Source organism: Mustela erminea, chromosome 2 (assembly GCF_009829155.1).
Source record: "Mustela erminea isolate mMusErm1 chromosome 2, mMusErm1.Pri, whole genome shotgun sequence".
In the NCBI taxonomy this organism is placed as follows: domain Eukaryota; kingdom Metazoa; phylum Chordata; class Mammalia; order Carnivora; family Mustelidae; genus Mustela; species Mustela erminea.
In genome coordinates, this window is record NC_045615.1 from 54,098,149 (window position 1) to 54,117,138 (window position 18,990).

An 18,990-nucleotide genomic window follows, 5' to 3' on the forward strand; every position below is an offset into this window, starting at 1 on the left:
CAAAATGTGAATTACATGTGTGTTCATGCACACACAGACACACAAACCACATACAACACATAAACAAAAACTCATTTGCTAAGTGACCATAAAAAAAATTTAAAAATTCAAAGCTAAAAGGGACCTGGGCCATCATTTCATTCAAAGTATTATCAAAGAGCAGAAGAATCTAAGCATAGAGAAAAATAAAATGGATTACCCAAATTTACTCACCTACTCAGAAAAGCAAATAGAACTGTGTTCTATTTTCCTTGGCTAGTGTTCTTAAAAATATATATTCCCCTTACTTATTCAAGCTTCAAAAATTATTTTTGACAGCTTATCTCAAATAATAAATGTTTACATCCTTATGCCAAGGCTGAAGGTGGATCTGAAGTATGAGAACTGAAAAAAATCATGTTGCTCTTTCTTAATAGCAGATGATTGATTAGTTTCTTTTTTAGCATATGTAAACATTACAACCTTTTAAGGACTTTTAGTCAGTTTCAATAATCCAGTGAACCTGGTTAAAAAATAGCCTTAATATTGTTAGATTTTAAACTAATTGAGTAGCTATTTGATTGAATTGGCATTTAGCTTATGTAATTGAAATGGACATCCATGCTGTTTGCAAAGGCTTCTTACAATGTTTCATGGAGAGTTCAATATAGGTATGACTGTAAAACCTACATTCTAATGCTATGTTCACTATACACCTCTGGAGATCTCCCTCTAGAAAATACTTTGATATATTTTAGTACTTATATAATGTGAGTTGAGATTCAATGTGAGTTAAGCATTTGCTAACAAAAAGTTATTTGCTGGTAGTTAAAAATAGATACAATGAGGATGAGTGTCTACCTCCTGATCAAAAAGAAGGGGGTGGACATTGGGGTACACCATACAGGTGAACATCATACACCCAGCATCTCCTCTTCTAGAAGCCTATGCAATGGGAAATCATCATAAATGTGTTGTACATACAGTCTCAGACAAGAGTGCTTTTTCATCACAGTTATTTTCTATATAAAGGTAAATAACTGTAAACAACTGTAATGTTCAACAATAGGAAAATGGTAAAGTAGATGCCTGTTCATGTGACTGACACCTAGGCAGCCATTAAAAATGGTTCTAGAGAAGTCTATTTAATAATATATGAGTATTTCAACATTATGTTTTAAGTAAAAAATATATTTATACCCCTTATTTTAAAATCTTATCTATCCATAGAACATACCAGTAGTATGCATATCAATCTTTTTTGAAAGTTGTTTCTGAATGACAAGATGACAGGGTTATGGACCTTTTCTTCTTTGACCATTTCTGTGTTTCCCAAATTTTCTATAACAGACATGCATTTTCAATCTAAACATGATACTAACAAAAATAAATACACACAGCCGACTCAAAAATGAAGTACTCATTAGATGTATATGTTTTGCTGTGGAATTCTGGTGAGCCTCATCTATGAGCCTGGGACGACTTCCTTTATGGGGCCATGAGAAGGACAAACAGATGGTTGATAGGTTGAGTTTCAGTCAGTGTTCCAGAAAGCAACTTAACCTGCTCAGCTTTACAAAACCAGATGTCATGGAATTGTCAGTGTAAATTGCTTACTAGCATACTGGCAGGCCAATATTTGGGGTTATAGTAATGCTCTGGTAGGTCCCCCCGCCCCGGTAGGATTTTAATGAGAAATGAATAATCATAAACTTCTAGAGAAAAAAAAAAAAAGGAATGTGAAAATCCCAGACTTATTCTCCCATTCTACAGAGAAGGAGACACAGGCTCCTAGCACCCGGGACAAGTGATCCACTTAGGGTCAGTCAGAGGGAGTGCTAGTCTGAGAGCACAAGTCTCCTGACCCTTAGTCCAATGCTATTTTTTGAACTCAAAATGTTCAAGTTCCTTGTGTTTGATTCTTTCTAACAACAATGTTCAGCTTGTATTTATAGATATTGAAAGCATGCTATACATAGGAAGAGAGATTTGCATATATATTAAACATCTATATAATGCATACACAGAGAGTCTGTCTTCATTAGTTATCTATGATTACTACGTGCTGTGATGCGCTCCGTTTCTCTTTTGTCCTTCAAATTGTTAATCAAGTCCTTCAGCCGGTTTAGAAAAAGACAAAAAGAGGAATCATTTCATTGTGACTGAAGAGAGGCAACAGCTTATAATTTAACAGCCATTATCTTGACGAGGAAATTCAGCTTCAGAGTACTCAGAAGATTAAAAAATAGTCTGTATCTGTCTTGTAATGAAAACGAGAGATTTAAAGCGTCACCATATTTAGCCTTTGGAACCTCACAGTGGCTCCTGTTTCTTATAACCCCTTACAGAATGGAGACATCCATCCGAAGGGCACTATCAGCAGTAAGTACCATGAGCCAGATACTTGCCAATAGCTGCCCTTCCTTCACAGTCACCCACATCCGAAGGCCCCTGGAATATCATTTAACACTAATGCAGCCATGAGAAGCTTCCCTAAGTGGGTGGTGTGACATAGGCCTCTCATGTAAGAGGTGGCATACCCTCAAAATCCTTCCCAGGGTTGTTAGGTGACCTTTGATACAATAAATCATCAAGCATATGAGGACCTTCTGTATGTCCGACGCTGTGAGAAATGCATAGAGTGGTCTCTCCATCTAGAATGGAGCTTACTGCACAGCTAGGGAAATGAAACCACCCATAGAATGCCTGGAAGACAAGTGAGTGCTAAAAAGTGTAGAGAAATAAAAGCATCACACGCTAGAGCAAAATTGGGAGCGGAACTGTTGAGTATTTCTGGAGAAAGGAGAGGCCCCATCAGAGATGAGCTGGACTAGAAAGGAGCAGCGTGTGGAAGGAAAGCTTCTGGAAGAAATCATTCTGTTAAACCTCGCCTCGTGGTTAGGATGAGGGCCACAGACATAGCAGTTTTTGCCTTCACTCTAAGAACCCTGGAGGGAGTGAGTGAGGCAAGTTCCAGGAAGTCAACGTTGATCTGATGTGTTTGGGGGAACAGGTCAGCTCCTTTACTTGACTGAGCCGCAGATGGATGAGCAGGATGACTCAAGCATCTCCATCTCCCAACTCTAGCTCTGGGGGGTCTGGGGTACAGAGAGTCTTAGAGAGGCAGGGACATCTGCTGGCTCTGGTGTCAGTGCCCAGGCAGCTTTCCTTCATCTTCCCCATAAGCTCACTGACAAGGGTTAGGAATTTCCAAGCCTAGTCTTTCTATGAGTGTCAGGGAAGCAGGTAAGTCTCACTGTCGGAGCCCGAGGCTGGGAGAGAGTAGCCATGGGGGTTGCCAAGGGACTCTCCTGGAGATTTTAAATTAAAACGGGAAACGGTAGTTTGACGTGAACTAGATTGAGACTTGGACAGCTCACTCACCATAGACTATGACAGTTGCTGTCGTGCTTTTCCTCTTGGCAACGATGTTTTTGGCCACACAAGTATAGTTTGCAGTATCTGAGAGACGGGCCTGCTTTATGATGAGGTTGTGATCAATAGTAATATAAAAATTCCGATCTTCAACGGGATCAATTATGTCTTCATTTTTCAACCATTCCACCTAAAGATGCAAAGAGAAATAGAGAAATCCCCAGTATGGATCCCTCAACGGCTGTCTGTCCTTACACGCGCTTCATAATTTGTGTAACATTTCTCCATGCTCTGAGCTTCTGCAAACCAGAGGAAGTAACTTTCTGAGGTCACGTAAAGTATCACTCACCTGCCAAACACGATTCTGTCTGTACTCCATTAATTCTCAAATGTCAATTAACCGATTGGGAAATACAGCATTCGAATTGTTTTCACTTAGCCCTGAGGGCAGGAACAGGGAATGTGCACTGCCAAGTTCAGAACCCAATCAAAAATAATAGGCTAAGCATTTCAAACTGAACTCAAAGCTCTTTGCTATTTGATTTGTTTACTCTTGGCAACTTACTCACGGCTTTTCACAAAAGAATGTAAAGACTATTAAAAAAGCTCAAAAGGCATCTTAGACATCATGTAGCTCTAATAAACCAACATTTGGATGATTTACATGAAACCTTGCTGAAACATATGGATTAAATTTCCCCCAAAACGCATTTATGTTAAAATGTAGGAAACACATATTTGGAGATGCTTTCAAGCCAAAATACTTGGAGGAAAAAAGGTTTTGTATCAACTTTCAATATAATCCAAAGAGCATATACATTATTCTCAAAGTTCTCTTTTTGTGGATCACTAGGCTTGGTTTGCTTCTGGGGAGCCTGACCTAATATGTGACTGTTCAAAAATACTGAACTATTTTTTCATGCAAATAACATTTAGCAACAGCAATGTTATCCTTATGGATTGAAAGGAAGGAGATACAGCTGTATAAGCTGTCCTAATGGAGGATAAACGATTTCTTGTCCTATAAATTGATTCTTCTTCTTCCTCTTTTTTTTTTTTTTTCCTATGCACAGGTTTTTCCATAAAGCAGAACGTTTATATTTGCCACACTTAAACTTTTCTTTTGCAGTGATGGGATAATGGATACAAGTAATCTTTAGCAGTAGAGAGTCAACAATGTTGCCATTTTCAAAATCTTAAGGAGTTTTGCTGGCACCACAAGAGGTCTGGAAATTAATCTCTAAATCTGTCAGTGGGTTTGATGTGGTACAGCTCTAAATTACATCCAACATAGGGACTCTAAAATAATACTTCTCTAATCCTTAGACGAGAAGCCACAATTTAAAGGGGGAAGCAAAAACCAGCAACAATCCTGAAATAAACCTATGAGGATGTAGTTAAGGGCAACTGTTTGTAGTGATATAAATTTTGAAATGGCAAAACATTTCTAGCCTCATCAATTTTTGCATTCTAACTGGTATAAGGTGGTATTAAATGTAGTTTCAATTTGAATTTCCCTGATGGCTAATGATGATGAACATTTTTTCATGTGTCTGTGAGCCATTTGAATATGGCTAAAACTAAAGAAGTTTTGAGAAGTGTCTGTTCATGTCTTCTGCCCATTTTTGGACTTGATTATCTGTTTTTGAGAGTTGAGTTTGAGAAGTTCTTTTAGATGTCGAATTCAGAGTCCAGAATGCTCACCATTACACCACGGAACCACCTCTTTTTGATCTTGGATGGCAAAAATTAACAAGGCAAGAAACAAGTGTTGGAGAGGTTGTGGAGAAAGGGGAACCCTGTTACACTATTGGTGGGAATGCAAGTTGGTGCAGCCGCTTTGGAAAAGTGTGTTGTTTCTTCAAAAAATTAAAAATAGAGCTCCCCTATGATGCAGCAATTGCACACCTGGGTATTTACCGCAAAGATACAGATGTAGTGAAAGGAAGGGTCATATGCTCCCTAATGTTCATAGCAGCAATGTCCACAATAGCCAAACTGTGGAAAGCGCCAATATGCCCTTCACCAGATGAATGGATAAAGAAGATGTGATCCATATACACAATGGAATATTACTCAAGCATCAGAAATGATGAATACCCAAATTTTGCTTCAACATGGATGGGACTGGAGGAGATTATGCTGAGTGAAATAAATCAAGCAGAGAAGGTCAATTATCATATGGTTTCACTTATTTGTGAAACATAAAGAATAGTATGGAGGGCATTAGGAGAAGGAAGGGAAAAATAAAGGGGAGAACTCGATGTGGGGGGGAAGAACCATGAGATACTGTGGACTCGAGGAAACAAACTGAGGGTTTTAGAGGGGAGGGGGTGGGGGGATGGGTGAGCCTGGTGATGGGTATTAAGGAGGGCACTTGTGATGAGCCCTCGGTGTTATATGCAACTAAAGAATCATGAAACACTACATCAAAAACTAATGATGTACGAAATGGTGACTAACATAACATAATAATAATAAAAAAATGGAGAAAGGTTCTTGGTATTTACACTATGGTAGTGAGAAACAGAGTGGAATCCATTTAAAACAGCGGAACTTGAAAACATGCATTTTTGTTTCCAAATACAGACAGCACTTTAAGTCAGGTCCATGCTTGGATATATCTGATCAGAGAGTCATACTCTCTTGACTTGGATTGTCTCAAAATCTAAATTTTGGAACACTGAAAAAAAATTAAATTTAATTAAAAAAAAAAGAAAATAACATGACATGGCATTGAAAATCAATGAAATTATAAAATATTTTAATATGGAAGAAAATATCTTTCTTTTTTAGTTTCTTTTTAAACTTAAAATATATTAATTCCACATACTCTGGGAAAAAACAAAAACTAATGTATTCATTTGAACTTAAGATTTAAGATTGCTATTTTATGTAGTTAAATCAAAATAAATCAATAAACAATAATTTTAAGAAATTTGGCCGTATGTGTATAGTAGTATGATCTCATTAGAAACACAAGAGAGAAGGTAGCAAAATCCATACTGCTATGAAATGTTGACAATAATGAACAATTATAATTAATTATCATTGATAATGATTGAAAGCAGACATTAATTTTTTAAATCTAATCTTTATATAGCATATCTATGCCATTCTAAAGAAAGCTTTCTACTTATAGAAGTCACTGTTGGGCTTCTCTGAGTTGTTCTTGGATCCACTGAGTGTGTGCATATGTGTGTGCTCATAGTACTTTTTTTTTTAAAGATTTTATTTATTTATTTGACAGGCAGAGATCACAAGCAGGCAGAGAGGCTGGCAGACAGAGACGGGGAAGCAGGCTCCCCGCCGAGCAGAGGGCCTGACGCGGGGCTCGATCCCAGGAGATCCCAGGATCCGGGGATCATGACCAGAGCCGAAGGCAGAGGCTTTAACCCACTGAGACACCCAGGCACCCCTCATAGTACTTTTCTTTCAAGGATCCACAATTCCTACTCTTTGAAAGATGGGTCTCAGACTCCTGGACTCTGTCTCGGAATGCCTAAGGGTTCACAACTCCCCTGCCTCACAACCTCTGCCTTAGCCATTGTCTCATGGGTATGGAAATATGCTTTGTGTCTAGCTGGGGTCAGAATCTGAACTGCTATTCTCCAGACTTCCCCTGCGGGATGAGGATGAAGCTATCTCCATGAGGTGTCACCTGCATGTCCACACCTACTGGGCTTCTAATTTTCTGTCCAGCATGCTCCACCCACCTAGAAAGTTCTCTCTCCTAGCAATGTTTCCATAAAAAACCTCTTGCATTCAAATCTTGGCCTCATAGTTTGCTTCTGGAGAATCCAACCTAACCTGTGACTGTTGAAAACTATAGTTTCTTCTATTTAAATCACATCAGTTAATAATAGTGATATAATCCGGATCATAAGTGACATAAAGAGATCCTAAGGGATATTGCAAACAACTTGTTTATTTGAAAGCTTATTACATGGAAGAAAATGAGCAATATACACAATTGACAAGATCTACAGTCCTCCGCTCTACCAACTGAGCTATCAAAGGAATCACCACAATTGACAAGATCTAAAAAGACCTCTATGATTACTGGGTAAACCATCTTTACTTTCAAATATCCTTCTGCATTTCTCTTGAATATCTTGCCAGTGCTGGAGCAATGATTATGACCTGAGTTCTGAGTGCCCCTGAAGAACCCCAAAAGTACTGTGGAGACCCCCAGGGTTCTGTAGGGGACATGGCCCTCCTCCCCAACTCTGAGATTAACCAGAGAAGCTCAGTTTTGCTGTTTTCATACCAGGCTCATTCGTAATGCCTTTGTTTAGAGAAACAGAGAAATAGCCATAGGAATGGAGAGGTGAGCCGTGGGCTCCGCCAGCTTCTGGTAAGTCCCCTACCCCCTGTTCCCTTCATGCCAGTACTCCTAGCTGCCGCGATGTCCTGCTTTGAGACCACATATCCACAAGAAACTAAGGTCATCACTCACTGCCTGCACTAGGACCCCCATACTGCTCTGTGCCTCCGCATCTCCCACCCTGCAGAAGCCTCTGCAGCCTTCCACGCTGCTTCGGAATGCAGCAGCAAAATAGTCCCAAACTTGAAACTCTTTTTAGATTGTTTTCTTCATTTTTCTTTAACTAAAATCTAGCCCTTCATGATGCTGCTATGTTTTTTTCTGGAGTTCTCTCAAGTGGTGGATGTTTGATTTCCCAAATCCAACATATACTCATCCTGGCGGTGGGGGGAGGTCTGTAAGTGTCTTCCTTGTTCTGGCCTATCTATTCTAGACCATTCTCTCCAAACAGCTTTGCCTTGAATCTCATGCCATCATATTATGTCACCCACTTTCTTTCTTTCTTTCTTTTTTTTTTTTTTGTAGTCATCTACAGACCTCTGGACTCATAGTCACTTAATCCAGCACATTTCCTGTCATAATTTCTAATGATTTTAATAACCACAAACATGACACTTTCAACATTTTGGCCTCTCAATTACATGGCCCTCCTTCCTGTTATGATCTTGGTCTCTAAGAAACTCACACTCAAAGGCCAAAGACTTTCAATCATGGCCTCACTGTAGAATAATTTGGAGATTCATAATATATCAATTCTATGTCCAATCCAGAGAAATTAAATGTAACCCACAGAAACCCTGATTCACCAGTCAAGACTGGTCTAGTTTCTGTATTTTTTAAACTCCTCAAGGAGCTGTGACTTACTGATAGGGTTGAGGAGTACCACTCTAACTGTCTCTTAAATGAGATTCCTGGACAAGAAGCATCTATGTAATCTGGAAGCCTGATAGGAATGCAGAATCTCAGGTCTGCCCACTTATACTTACTGAATCAAAATAAGCATCTCAACAAGAAATTCAGGAATTTATATGCACATCGAAGTTAGACAATCTCCTGTCTAGCTCTTGTCCATATTATCATTAATTGCAACCCCTCTGAAACCCAAGTTCAGTTATCACCCCTTTCTTCCCTTCCCTGTTTTTCTGGTTTACCCTGTCTAGGACCTCTGTTGTGACTAACTCTCACCAGGACCCATAAATCTACTAAACTTCCCAATCTTCTCTCCCACCCCTCTCACATTCCCTCTTCTCTATTCACCACTTTTCAATGGCCATGGCCATCTTCTCAACAATCCCTTGCCTCACATTCTCAGCGCCCCCATCCCTCTCCTTCCCTAAGGCACTCACTTGGCCACTCTTACCCGACACCACCTTCAGAGATTTGCAGCAGAACGTGGCTGGGCACAGCCATATCGAGTAGACTCATCTTAAATTCATGATAACAGAACACAAATGGGCCCTTAATTCTGCCAAAAAATTGTACTATATTTTCATCATCTGTTCATGGTCCTATCCTTCTAGACAGCTATTTCACACCTTCTCCTCTCTCCTTAAACACTACCTCCCTCTCTATCCTCACTTTCAGCTGATGACCACGATTTTTCCTCCACTGAAAAAAGTGACAATCACGAGACATCTTCCAGAACTCCCACCATCCCCCTCCCCACCCTTATCCTTCACCCTCTCTCTGGTTACTGGTCAGCTCTCCATGTTCCCACTTGCCACCTCTCATTTATATTCTGCACCCCACTCCCTCAAGCCTGGTCAAGGGCAAGGCTCCTCTCTGTCTCTTAAATCATTAATATTCCCTCTACATGGAATTATTTCCATCAGCATACAGACATACAAGTATTTTCCACAACTTAAAACCCTCCCCACTCATTTCTTCCTGCAGTCACCTCCAAATTTCTTTGCTAACCTTACAAAAGGCTTTGGAGTACTTGTTGCTATTCCCTCCATTTCCTGTCCTCTTCATCTCTGCTGAATCTATCCTAACGCACAATCACCTCCAGCTTTCCACCTGTCCTGCTCTTTCCGAAGTCACCAATCCCTTCCATTTTGTGAAATGGACTGGTGAGGTGTTAGTACTTAAGTTACAGGACTCAGCCACAGGTTGGACACTGGTTTCTCCCTCCTCCTCACCTGCTTTCTTGGTCAGGGCACCTGGATTTTGTTTTATTTCACTCCATCTCCCACAGCTTCCCGGGGCAGAAGTCTGTTCCCCTGTGGAGGCTGTCCCTGCATCTCTTGTTTTTTTTCTGTTTTCTGTCTATATTCACTTCCTTGGTGAGCTCATCCAGTCTCATGCAGAGGTCTTTCACACTAAATTTATCTTCAGTCTAGACCCGCCCCTGAACTCCAGACTCATATATCCAACTGCCTTCTTTCAGCTCCACTGGGGGGTCTAAGACCGACCTCCTGCACTGCACTTCCAGACCTGCTCCTCCCACAGCGTTGTCCATCTTAGTTAATGCCAACTCTATGCTCCCAGTTACTTAGACAAAAACCTCAGACTTGACCTTGACTCCTCTCTACCTCTCTCTTTGCCCATTGGAAGTCAGAGCAGCATGTTAGGATTTGAACATTTCCTGTTCCTTCACCACCCACCCTCTCCTGGTTCAAACCACCATCTTTTCCCTCCTAGATTATGGCGGCAACTTTCTGTCTTATCTTTGCTTTTCTCCTTGGCCATCAATGGTCTATTCTCAACACAGCAGAGTGATCTTCAGACTCTAAGTCGGATCATGTCACATCTTATCTCTAGCCCTCTGAAGGCTCCCTATCTTGCTTTGTTCCCAAACTGAGTCCTTATAAGGACCCACCAGGCCCAGCATCGCCAGGAACCCTGACCTCTCTTGAGATCACCTTGTTCCCTTTCTCTTCTCTCATCTCTTTAGCATGCTGCCACCTTTGGTGGTCTTTACACACATCAGTGCAGCCCTTGCCTGGCGGATATTGAGTCTGCTGGTAACCCTGCCTGAAATCATCTCTCTCTTCCCCAGGTATCTGCATGATTTTCTCCTTTCTCTTCTTCGGATCTTGAGTTGTCACCTTCTTAGTGAGTCATTACCTGATTTACCTTTACAATTGCAACATCTCTCTCTGCCTATGCCCATAATCTCTCACCCTCTTTTCTGTATTTTTGGCGTGGCACTGCTCACCATCTCAGATAGTCTATACTTCACTTAGCAGTTGTCTCCTCCACCAGAATTTAAGCTCCACAAATTTTGATCAATTTTTTGATCATATAACATTGAGCTTTGGGGCTTTAAACTGGCATATAGTAGGTGCTTAGTTAGTATTTGGTGAATATATGAATAGAAACGAGACATGTAGTGGGATCAAGTCTGTTACACACATTTTTAGATCTCTATAAAGTTGCTGCTCTCACTGGAAAAAAATAATATTAAATATATTTAGTGAGGCCATTTCAAACATCTCTTCTAACTAAGTCCTACTGGAGATTAAAAACACAAATCTCTAGTGCCCAAGGTGAAATCTTTCAGAGCTGGCTGGGCCTTCAAATGACTCACTGGACTTAAAGCATAAGATAAATGGGGACTTCTAGAATTATGCTCGGAGACCCCCAATGTCTCAGTAACAATTCTGAGTCTAAAGTGTCATGTGGACAGCACGTTTTAACTAAGGGATCTTTGAAAGTGGCATTCCACTCTAACCCCCATTATACCTGTTTGTCCCTTGGAGAAGTAAGAGAGGGTGTTTGAGTAATTATTGCAGACTTCATCTGGTAAACACAGAATCTAGGTGATCATGGTAAATCTGAGCCTAAAATCCAGCTCCCCAAGAACTTTAATTTTTCATAAACAAAGAGGCAGTCACCTTGTTTTTTTTCAATTTCATTCCACAAACACTGAGTATCTACATGTGAGGCATGGTGTCAAGTGCTAGGGGAGAAAGGGGCAAATCAGATAAGTGCTTGCAATACATGAGAATAATTCTGTTTATCATGTAAGAGGCTGTCTAAATCAGCAAGGGAAATCAACACAAATCTTTATAAATGTATCTTTTTATATAAAAAAAATCCTTTTCATGCAGTGTCTCCAGAACCCAACAGCATCAGATAAAGTGACATTCTTCCATTTGAAGTAATTTCACAGCGAATCTCCTTACATAAACTGTATGTGAAATCCCAAGAAGCAGTAAACAATCTCTTGTTGTGTTAGAAATTTATTGCATGGAATAGTAATTAATTGTATTGTTGCACTGCTATTTATTTGTAAGCTAATCTTGGTTCATCAGGAGTCAGTACTTTGGTCTGGCCTCTGAATTCTGTTCTTATTTGGGTCATTTCAATGCTGTTTGTTGATTTCACCCGGAGATGTGGCTTCCTCCCACCCCTCGCATTTAGCAAACCATCTGATTTATACATGGGAGAAGTCTTTCTGAGTTAGAAGTTATTTTTAGCTATGTATAAAACATTCAAGAAGAGAGAAAAATAGGTTGTAGTTCAGAAACAATAAAAGGCTTTGCCCATAAACCATAACTTGTTGTCAGCACTGCAGTGAGACAAAGTAGCGTGTCTGTCCTTGTGACTCAGTAACTGCAGTCTTTTCAATAATTTGGGGCACATTTGAAATAATTGACTCAAGTGTTTATCAAGAAATGGGAATTTATTAAGAGGTAATAAAAATAGTTACAGGGCAATGTTAGGATGTCCTATTTGCATATTCTGTTGTTATGTTTGCTGTTGATTAATCCCACTGTGTACAACGGAAAATCCTCCTTTAAGAAGCAGCTGAAGGGCTGCTCTGGAACCTGACTGCCTGGGTTCAAAATCGAACTCTGTCACCTCTGTGTCTCTCGTGGTTAAGTTCCTCATCTTTGCCTTGCCTCAGGGTCCTTATTTATAAAATGGGGATAATCCTCAAATGCATTCTGTAAGGTTTGTAAAGATCAAATGAGTTAATATACAAATTACATATGGTGCCTGACATACAGTAAACATGCTTAAATTATTTAGTATTCATTAAGGATACATTTAAAGGAGATAGGAAAAAACCCAAACTACTCTAAAAAATGGCAGAGAAATGGTGTTAATTTAAAGACGAAAAGGAGGGGCACCTGGGTGGCTCAGTCAGTTAAGTGTCTGTCTATGGGTCAGGACCTGATACTGAGGTCTTGGGATCAAGTCCAGCATTGGGCTCTCAGCTCAATGGGGAGTCTGCTTCTCCCTCTCCTTCCGCCCCTCCCCACTGCTCGTGCACTCTCTCAAATAAGTAAATAAAATCATTTAAGGAATGATGCCTTGGGGCGCCTGAGTGCCTTCGGCTCAGGTCATGATCCCAGGGTCCTGGGATGCAGCCTTGCACAGGCTCCATGCTCTGTGGGGAATCTGCTTCTCCCTCTACCGTTGCCCCCCGGCCCCTCATTGTCTCTCATGAATAAATAAATATATTTATAAAAATAATAAAAACAAAAAGGAAAGTATCTTGATATCTGAATTCCTTTAGCTTTCTCTGACATTTTTTTTTGAGACAAAATCAACTCACCATTAGATTACAACTCTTTAAGATTGCACTAGAAATATATAAATGATTAAGTATTAAATTGGCCAATCTAGTTTGTATGCTAAACCTAAATACATATTTCCATTTATATTTTGTGAATCCATGTCTAGAGGTGTCATTAGCATGTGTGTGCTTTAGAGAAAGTATAACATGGCATTTTAATCAGTCTGCATAAATATTATTTTCTAATTTTTTTAGATTACAAGCAAATCATCACACTAGATTCATTCTTGAAAGTATGAGTAGGAAAGATTTTTAATAAAAGAAATTTTAGCAAGATTAATTTGAGAAAGTTATTCTTGTACTTCATAATCAGGCATAAACGAGAGGCAATTTATATATTACTATTACTTTTACCTAGACCCAGACCACCCACATTTTTATACTTTTCATTTTATCTGAGTTTCCCAGTTGTGTTTTCCTGCAACTTCAAGTTAGTCATCATTGCTTGTTCTTTTTTCTTTTAACATTCAAAATATTTGTTATGTGTTTTTAAGTCATAATTACAACTCAATATAATATGTAGAGACAAAAGAAAAAGAACAGCTTAAAACTGGTTTCATGAAACTGGCTCCAAATACAGAACCAGCCACTTGGTCAGGTTTCAAGTTTTTATGTTAAATATTAATATTCTTTTTTTGAAAGATATTACTAATCTGAGAGAGAGAGAGAGCACAAGTGGGGGAGTGACAGATAAAGACAGAGAGAATATTTTTGTTGTTGTTGTTGTTAAGATTTTATTTATTTATTGGACAGACAGAGATCACAAGTAGGCACAGAAGCAGGCAGAGAGGGGGGAAGCAGGCTCCCCGCTGAGCAGAGAGCCCGATGTGGGGCTTGATCCCAGAACCCTGGGATCATGACCTGAGCTGAAGGCAGAGGCTTTAACCCACTGAGCCACCCAGGCACCCCAAGAGGGAGAGAATCTTAAATAGATTCTCCGAAGACTGCAGAGCCCAATGCATGGCTCGATCCCATGACCCCAAGATCATGATCTGAGTCAAAACCTAGAGGGAGATGCTTAACTGACTGAGCCGCCCAGCTGTCCCTCAATACTAATATTCTAAAAAAGAAAAGATTCTTAAAGAGTCTAAGGAATAAATGATTCAAGCATATTCTTATTTTCCATAAACAACTTAACCCTCATAACATGAAAATAATTTTACATTTGTCTGCTTAATGAAATATGTTTTTTTGGACACACTCCTTTCTCTCTTGGTACCCCATGATGTCCAGTCTATCCGCCATCTCCCCCTCTCCCTCTCTTTTTAGTAATAAGCCATTTCTTGTTTTTATTATTTGGACCCATGCAGCCTCCAAATTGGATTATGCTCTTAGAAATCACAGGCTACCCATTTGTGTGCTAGGGGGGAAGTGATGAATAGATAACATAAAATGGTCATCAGTTGGGGAGCCCAGGTGGCTCAGTCAGTTAAGCACCTGCCTTCGGCTCATGCTCATGGACACTCGGGTCTAGGGATCGAGTCCCACATCAGACTCCTTGCTTGGTAGGGAGGCTGCTTCTCTCTCTCCCTCTGCCTGCCACTCTGCCTGCTTGTGCTCTCTCTCTCTATCTCTGTGTGTCAAATAAACAAAATCTTAAAAAAAATATATAGTCATCACTTGTTCTTTTAATGACACTGGTCTCTATCCAATTCCCTCCCACCCCCCACCCCCCACCCCCCCACCCCCCGCCTGCAGAAAACAGCAAACACATCTTGGATTTAATGGATTTAACCATTTATCCAGGTTCCCAAAAGAGGGAGTTTCCTTCTGGTCATCTCTGCTCTCACTATGGCCCCCAGTTCAGGAGTGACTATCCTGAACTCTCTTCTTTGCTTCTCTTTCTCTCTACTCAGAGAAGATTCTGGGGCAGCTGGACTGGTCCAATAGGAAAGGAAAGGTAGATATTATGGCTCATGCTGTGGTTATAGGATAACTGCCATCCTTTAGGGTGACAGCTGCCCTGTGGTCCCAAGTGCGAATCTTTAAGAAAGAGTTCAAAAGCAGAACATTTTCCCTGTCCTAAAATTGGGAGGGCAGTGAGGGGGTGAGCAGAATGAAATGTGTTGGTGCGGAGAGCAAAAAGAGAAACCAATGGGCTGGTATGGAGTATTTCAGGTACCAAGCGAGGTACTCTAGATACATGATCTCTATTCCTCACGACTACTCTGTGAGGGAGGTATGTATAGACCCATTTTTCAGATGAGGAGAATGAAGTTCAGAAAGAGTAACTGGTGTGGGCTTACAAAGCTCATGGAGGAGCACAGATCTGGATGCCGGACTGTCTGAGCCCTGAGTTCTTGGAAGCCACTGTAGAGCGACAGACATAAGCACCCATGGAGGGGGCTCCAGATCACAGGGTGGTAGCTAGCAGAAGCTGGGACACCAAGAACATGTTAGTTACTCCAGGACATGGACCTGGGCTAGCCTCTAGCTAGCGCTCTGTCAGGAAGCAGTGTGACCCTAGGATAGGGCCATCAGCCCCAATCTCTGTTATCACCACCACCCAGCTCAATCTTAACAGGACCAGCACAGGTTCACTTTCAGAGCCAACATTACAACTGATTGGGTGTGCTTTGATTTCAGGGACATCAGGAAAGTATCCTTGCTCTTGGAAGATGCACCCCAATTTTTGGCAGTGACCTGAAATGTCTTTAGGAGGGGGCAAGTTTTTAATCCCATCATTACAGGGTTCTCTTTACATGCAAATGACCTGAGATATAGCATCTTGACCTAAACCATATAAAGTATTACACTGCCATATAAACGACTAAGGGAAAACTCTTTTCAGTTTAAAGAAGAGTATGAAGGTATGTGGATTTCAAGCTGGAAATCAAGTAACCAGCAATATGCAAAAATGTTCTAAGGAGTGCAGAAACAAAAAGATATTTAAGGGAAATCTGTATTTATATCTTTAACTTCATATACACTTCATCCTAAAACCAACTGCCCTGAAAACGTGCCCTCTGCTTTTCAAAATGAAGGCATCTCCTGCATCCCAATGTTCCCAAGATACATTTGTATGAGAATATAAAAGCCTCTAGGGTGGCCCAAGTTGGGGACAAGCTAATCGAGAAGATTAGTGTGGTATTTGAGAGAGGAAAAGCCTATAATGACAGGGTGACAAATTCTTCTGCAAATCAGGTCATTACAATTCTTGGCATTCATCAAAATTGAAGGAGGCCCTCCTATGCCACTAATGGGTCCCTGAACATAATATATGATAATAGAACACTATCTGATTTAGTGTCTTTACTAGTTTCAAAGACGTTTACAAAGTAAAATTTAAGTTTAATAAGCGAAAGGAACATCTAGTGCAAAATGAAAGATACTTAAAAATATTTTTAATGTATATATTTTTTACTAACAGCGTTCCATCAAATTCTATCCCTAAAAAAAAACCCCTCCCTTGAGCACATACCCATATGTTATGACTCACCTGTGTTAAATCTAACTGAACACTCTGCGGGCTGTTATTTTCTTAGGCAACGTGCTCCGCAGCAAGGGTGCTGAGCAATGTGAGATCGTTCTGTAAAGGGCAATCTTCATATTGTGAGACTTTGTTCAATGTTCAATCAGGAAAATGCAAACACAAATAAGGTCATCTTCCTCTCGTGAAAAATGTTAGGAAATGGGAAAAAGAGCCAGTTTCTGCAGAAGGCGCTCGCCCCACTTGCGAGGCCAATTCCCACCTCCTCCTCACACAATCACACACTCAAAAGCTGCACTCACTGCTCACTTTGTCCCACTCTGACTTCCTGAGGTCCCCGGTCATCAACATATTTACTGGATGTTTTTGTGATCCTGCTTAATCTAAGCAGATGACATACGTCTTTTTGTTTGTTTGTTTGTTTGTTTGTTTTTTAAACAGACCAAATAAGGCCAAAGGTATAAACTCCTCTCAAAGCTGTTTCTTCCTTCTGTGTCAGGTCACCCACACACACACCCATGTCTCCTATCCATCCTAAAAACCAACCAACAAGGAAATGACTCTGTGACACACCTGCTCTTCGCAGCCTCATTTCCGTCTCCTCTCTGTCCCTCGGTGGCTAAGCTGTCCTCATCTCTTCCTCTGCCCACTGAGCTTCAATTGAGTGCTGTCTGGATTCACGCTCACCATTCAAACTACACTCGCAGAGGTGACCAGGGGCCTCCCTCGCTGCCCTGCCCAACAAGCCAATGGCATCATATTTCCCTATATCCCTCTCATGTCACGTAATTAACTGTCCTTCTCCAAACCTCTTCCCTTGGTCCCTTCATTTTATCCAGCATGGTTCACATTGTCCTATGCAAGGCTCTCTCTTTCATTTTCTCTCCTTTTAATTTTATAGCGGTAGTTCCCAACTTGGTACATCAGAATCACCCAGGGAGGTTTTAAGACCTGTTCTTGTCCCACCCCTGCCCCGGCCCCCTACAGAGGTTCTGACTGAATGGGGCTTATGAAGGGCTCAGGCCCTGGTGTGTGTTTTTTTTTTTTTTTAAGATTTTATTTATTTATCAGAGAGAGGGGGGGAGAGAGCGAGCACAGGCAGACAGAATGGCAGACAGAGGCAGAGGGAGAAGCAGGTTTCCTGCTGAGCAGGAAGCCCAATGTGGGACTCGATCCCAGGACGCTGGGATCATGACCTGAGCCGAAGGCAGCTGCTTAACCAACTGAGCCACCCAGGCGTCCCGGCCCTGGTGTTTTTTAAAAGCTCTTCAGGTATCGCTAATGCAGAGCCAGGTTTGAAACCATTGGCCTATATGCGCTGGTGATCTCCTTCACCCTCATGGCTGTTCACTAAAAAATCTTTAACTCCAGTCCCAATGTTTGTTCAGTTCCATTCATATTTTCAATTACTTTCTTGATAACTCCATCTGAATGCTCAACAAAAATGAAAAGCAGAACATGTGTTGAATCGATCTCAGCATCTCCTCATATTATCCATAAACGTGGTCCTCCTGGTTTCCTATTTAATTATGGAGTCATTACCCTCCCAATCCTGCACTCAGAGCTTACAGGAATCCTCTTGTACCTTTCTTCAAAAACTATTTTATTCAGTTATGAATGATACTGAAAATGGTTTTTTTTTTTTTTTTAAAGATTTTTTTATTTATTTGACAGCCAGAGATCACAAGTAGATGGAGAGGCAGGCAGAGAGAGAGAGAGAGAGAGAAGCAGGCTCCCCGCTGAGCAGAGAGCCCAATGCGGGACTCGATCCCAGGACCCTGAGATCATGACCTGAGCCAAAGGCAGCGGCTTAACCCACTGAGCCACCCAGGCGCCCCGAAAATGGTTTTTCAAACCCGGCTCCTCTCCTCTACCTCTACTCCTAAGTACTGTGATACTACTTTAATTCCAACAATTCTTACTGAAAAAGAATTTTTTTAAAAGATTTAATTTATTTATTTGACACAGAGAGAGAGAGAGGTCACAAGTAGGCAGAGAGGCAGGCAGAGAGAGGGGGAAGGCAGTTTCCCCGCTGAGCAGAGAGCCCGATGCGGGGCTCCATCCCAGGACCCTGGGCAAATGACCTGAGCTGAAGGCAGAGGCTTTAACCCACTGAGCCACCCAGGCGCCCTTAAAAAGCAAATCTTAAATACAGTAACTTCAGTTAAAATGTTCTCCATTGTGTCACTGTTTCTAGGTTGAAATCCAAACTTCACATGAAATCTCTTACAAGTGCCCTCAATTATTGCTCTAGCTTCACCTTGATCACTTACTACTACTCTCTAGACATATGAGCTTCCTGAAGTTTCCTTGGCATGGGATCATCACTAACATGGCCACTCACTGCAT

At 40.9% G+C, this 18,990-nt stretch overlaps 1 protein-coding gene across 2 annotated transcripts in view; it reads right to left on the reverse strand.

The window, feature by feature from the left end:
* UNC5C (unc-5 netrin receptor C) overlaps window positions 1-18,990 on the reverse strand; it is a 352,673-nt gene that overhangs the window by 65,700 nt on the left and 267,983 nt on the right. For both annotated transcript variants that reach the window (XM_032332945.1, XM_032332944.1), the window contains exon 5: window positions 3,364-3,544. In XM_032332945.1, the coding sequence (XP_032188836.1) occupies window positions 3,364-3,544 (181 nt within the window). The remainder of the gene's footprint in view (window positions 1-3,363; window positions 3,545-18,990) is intronic.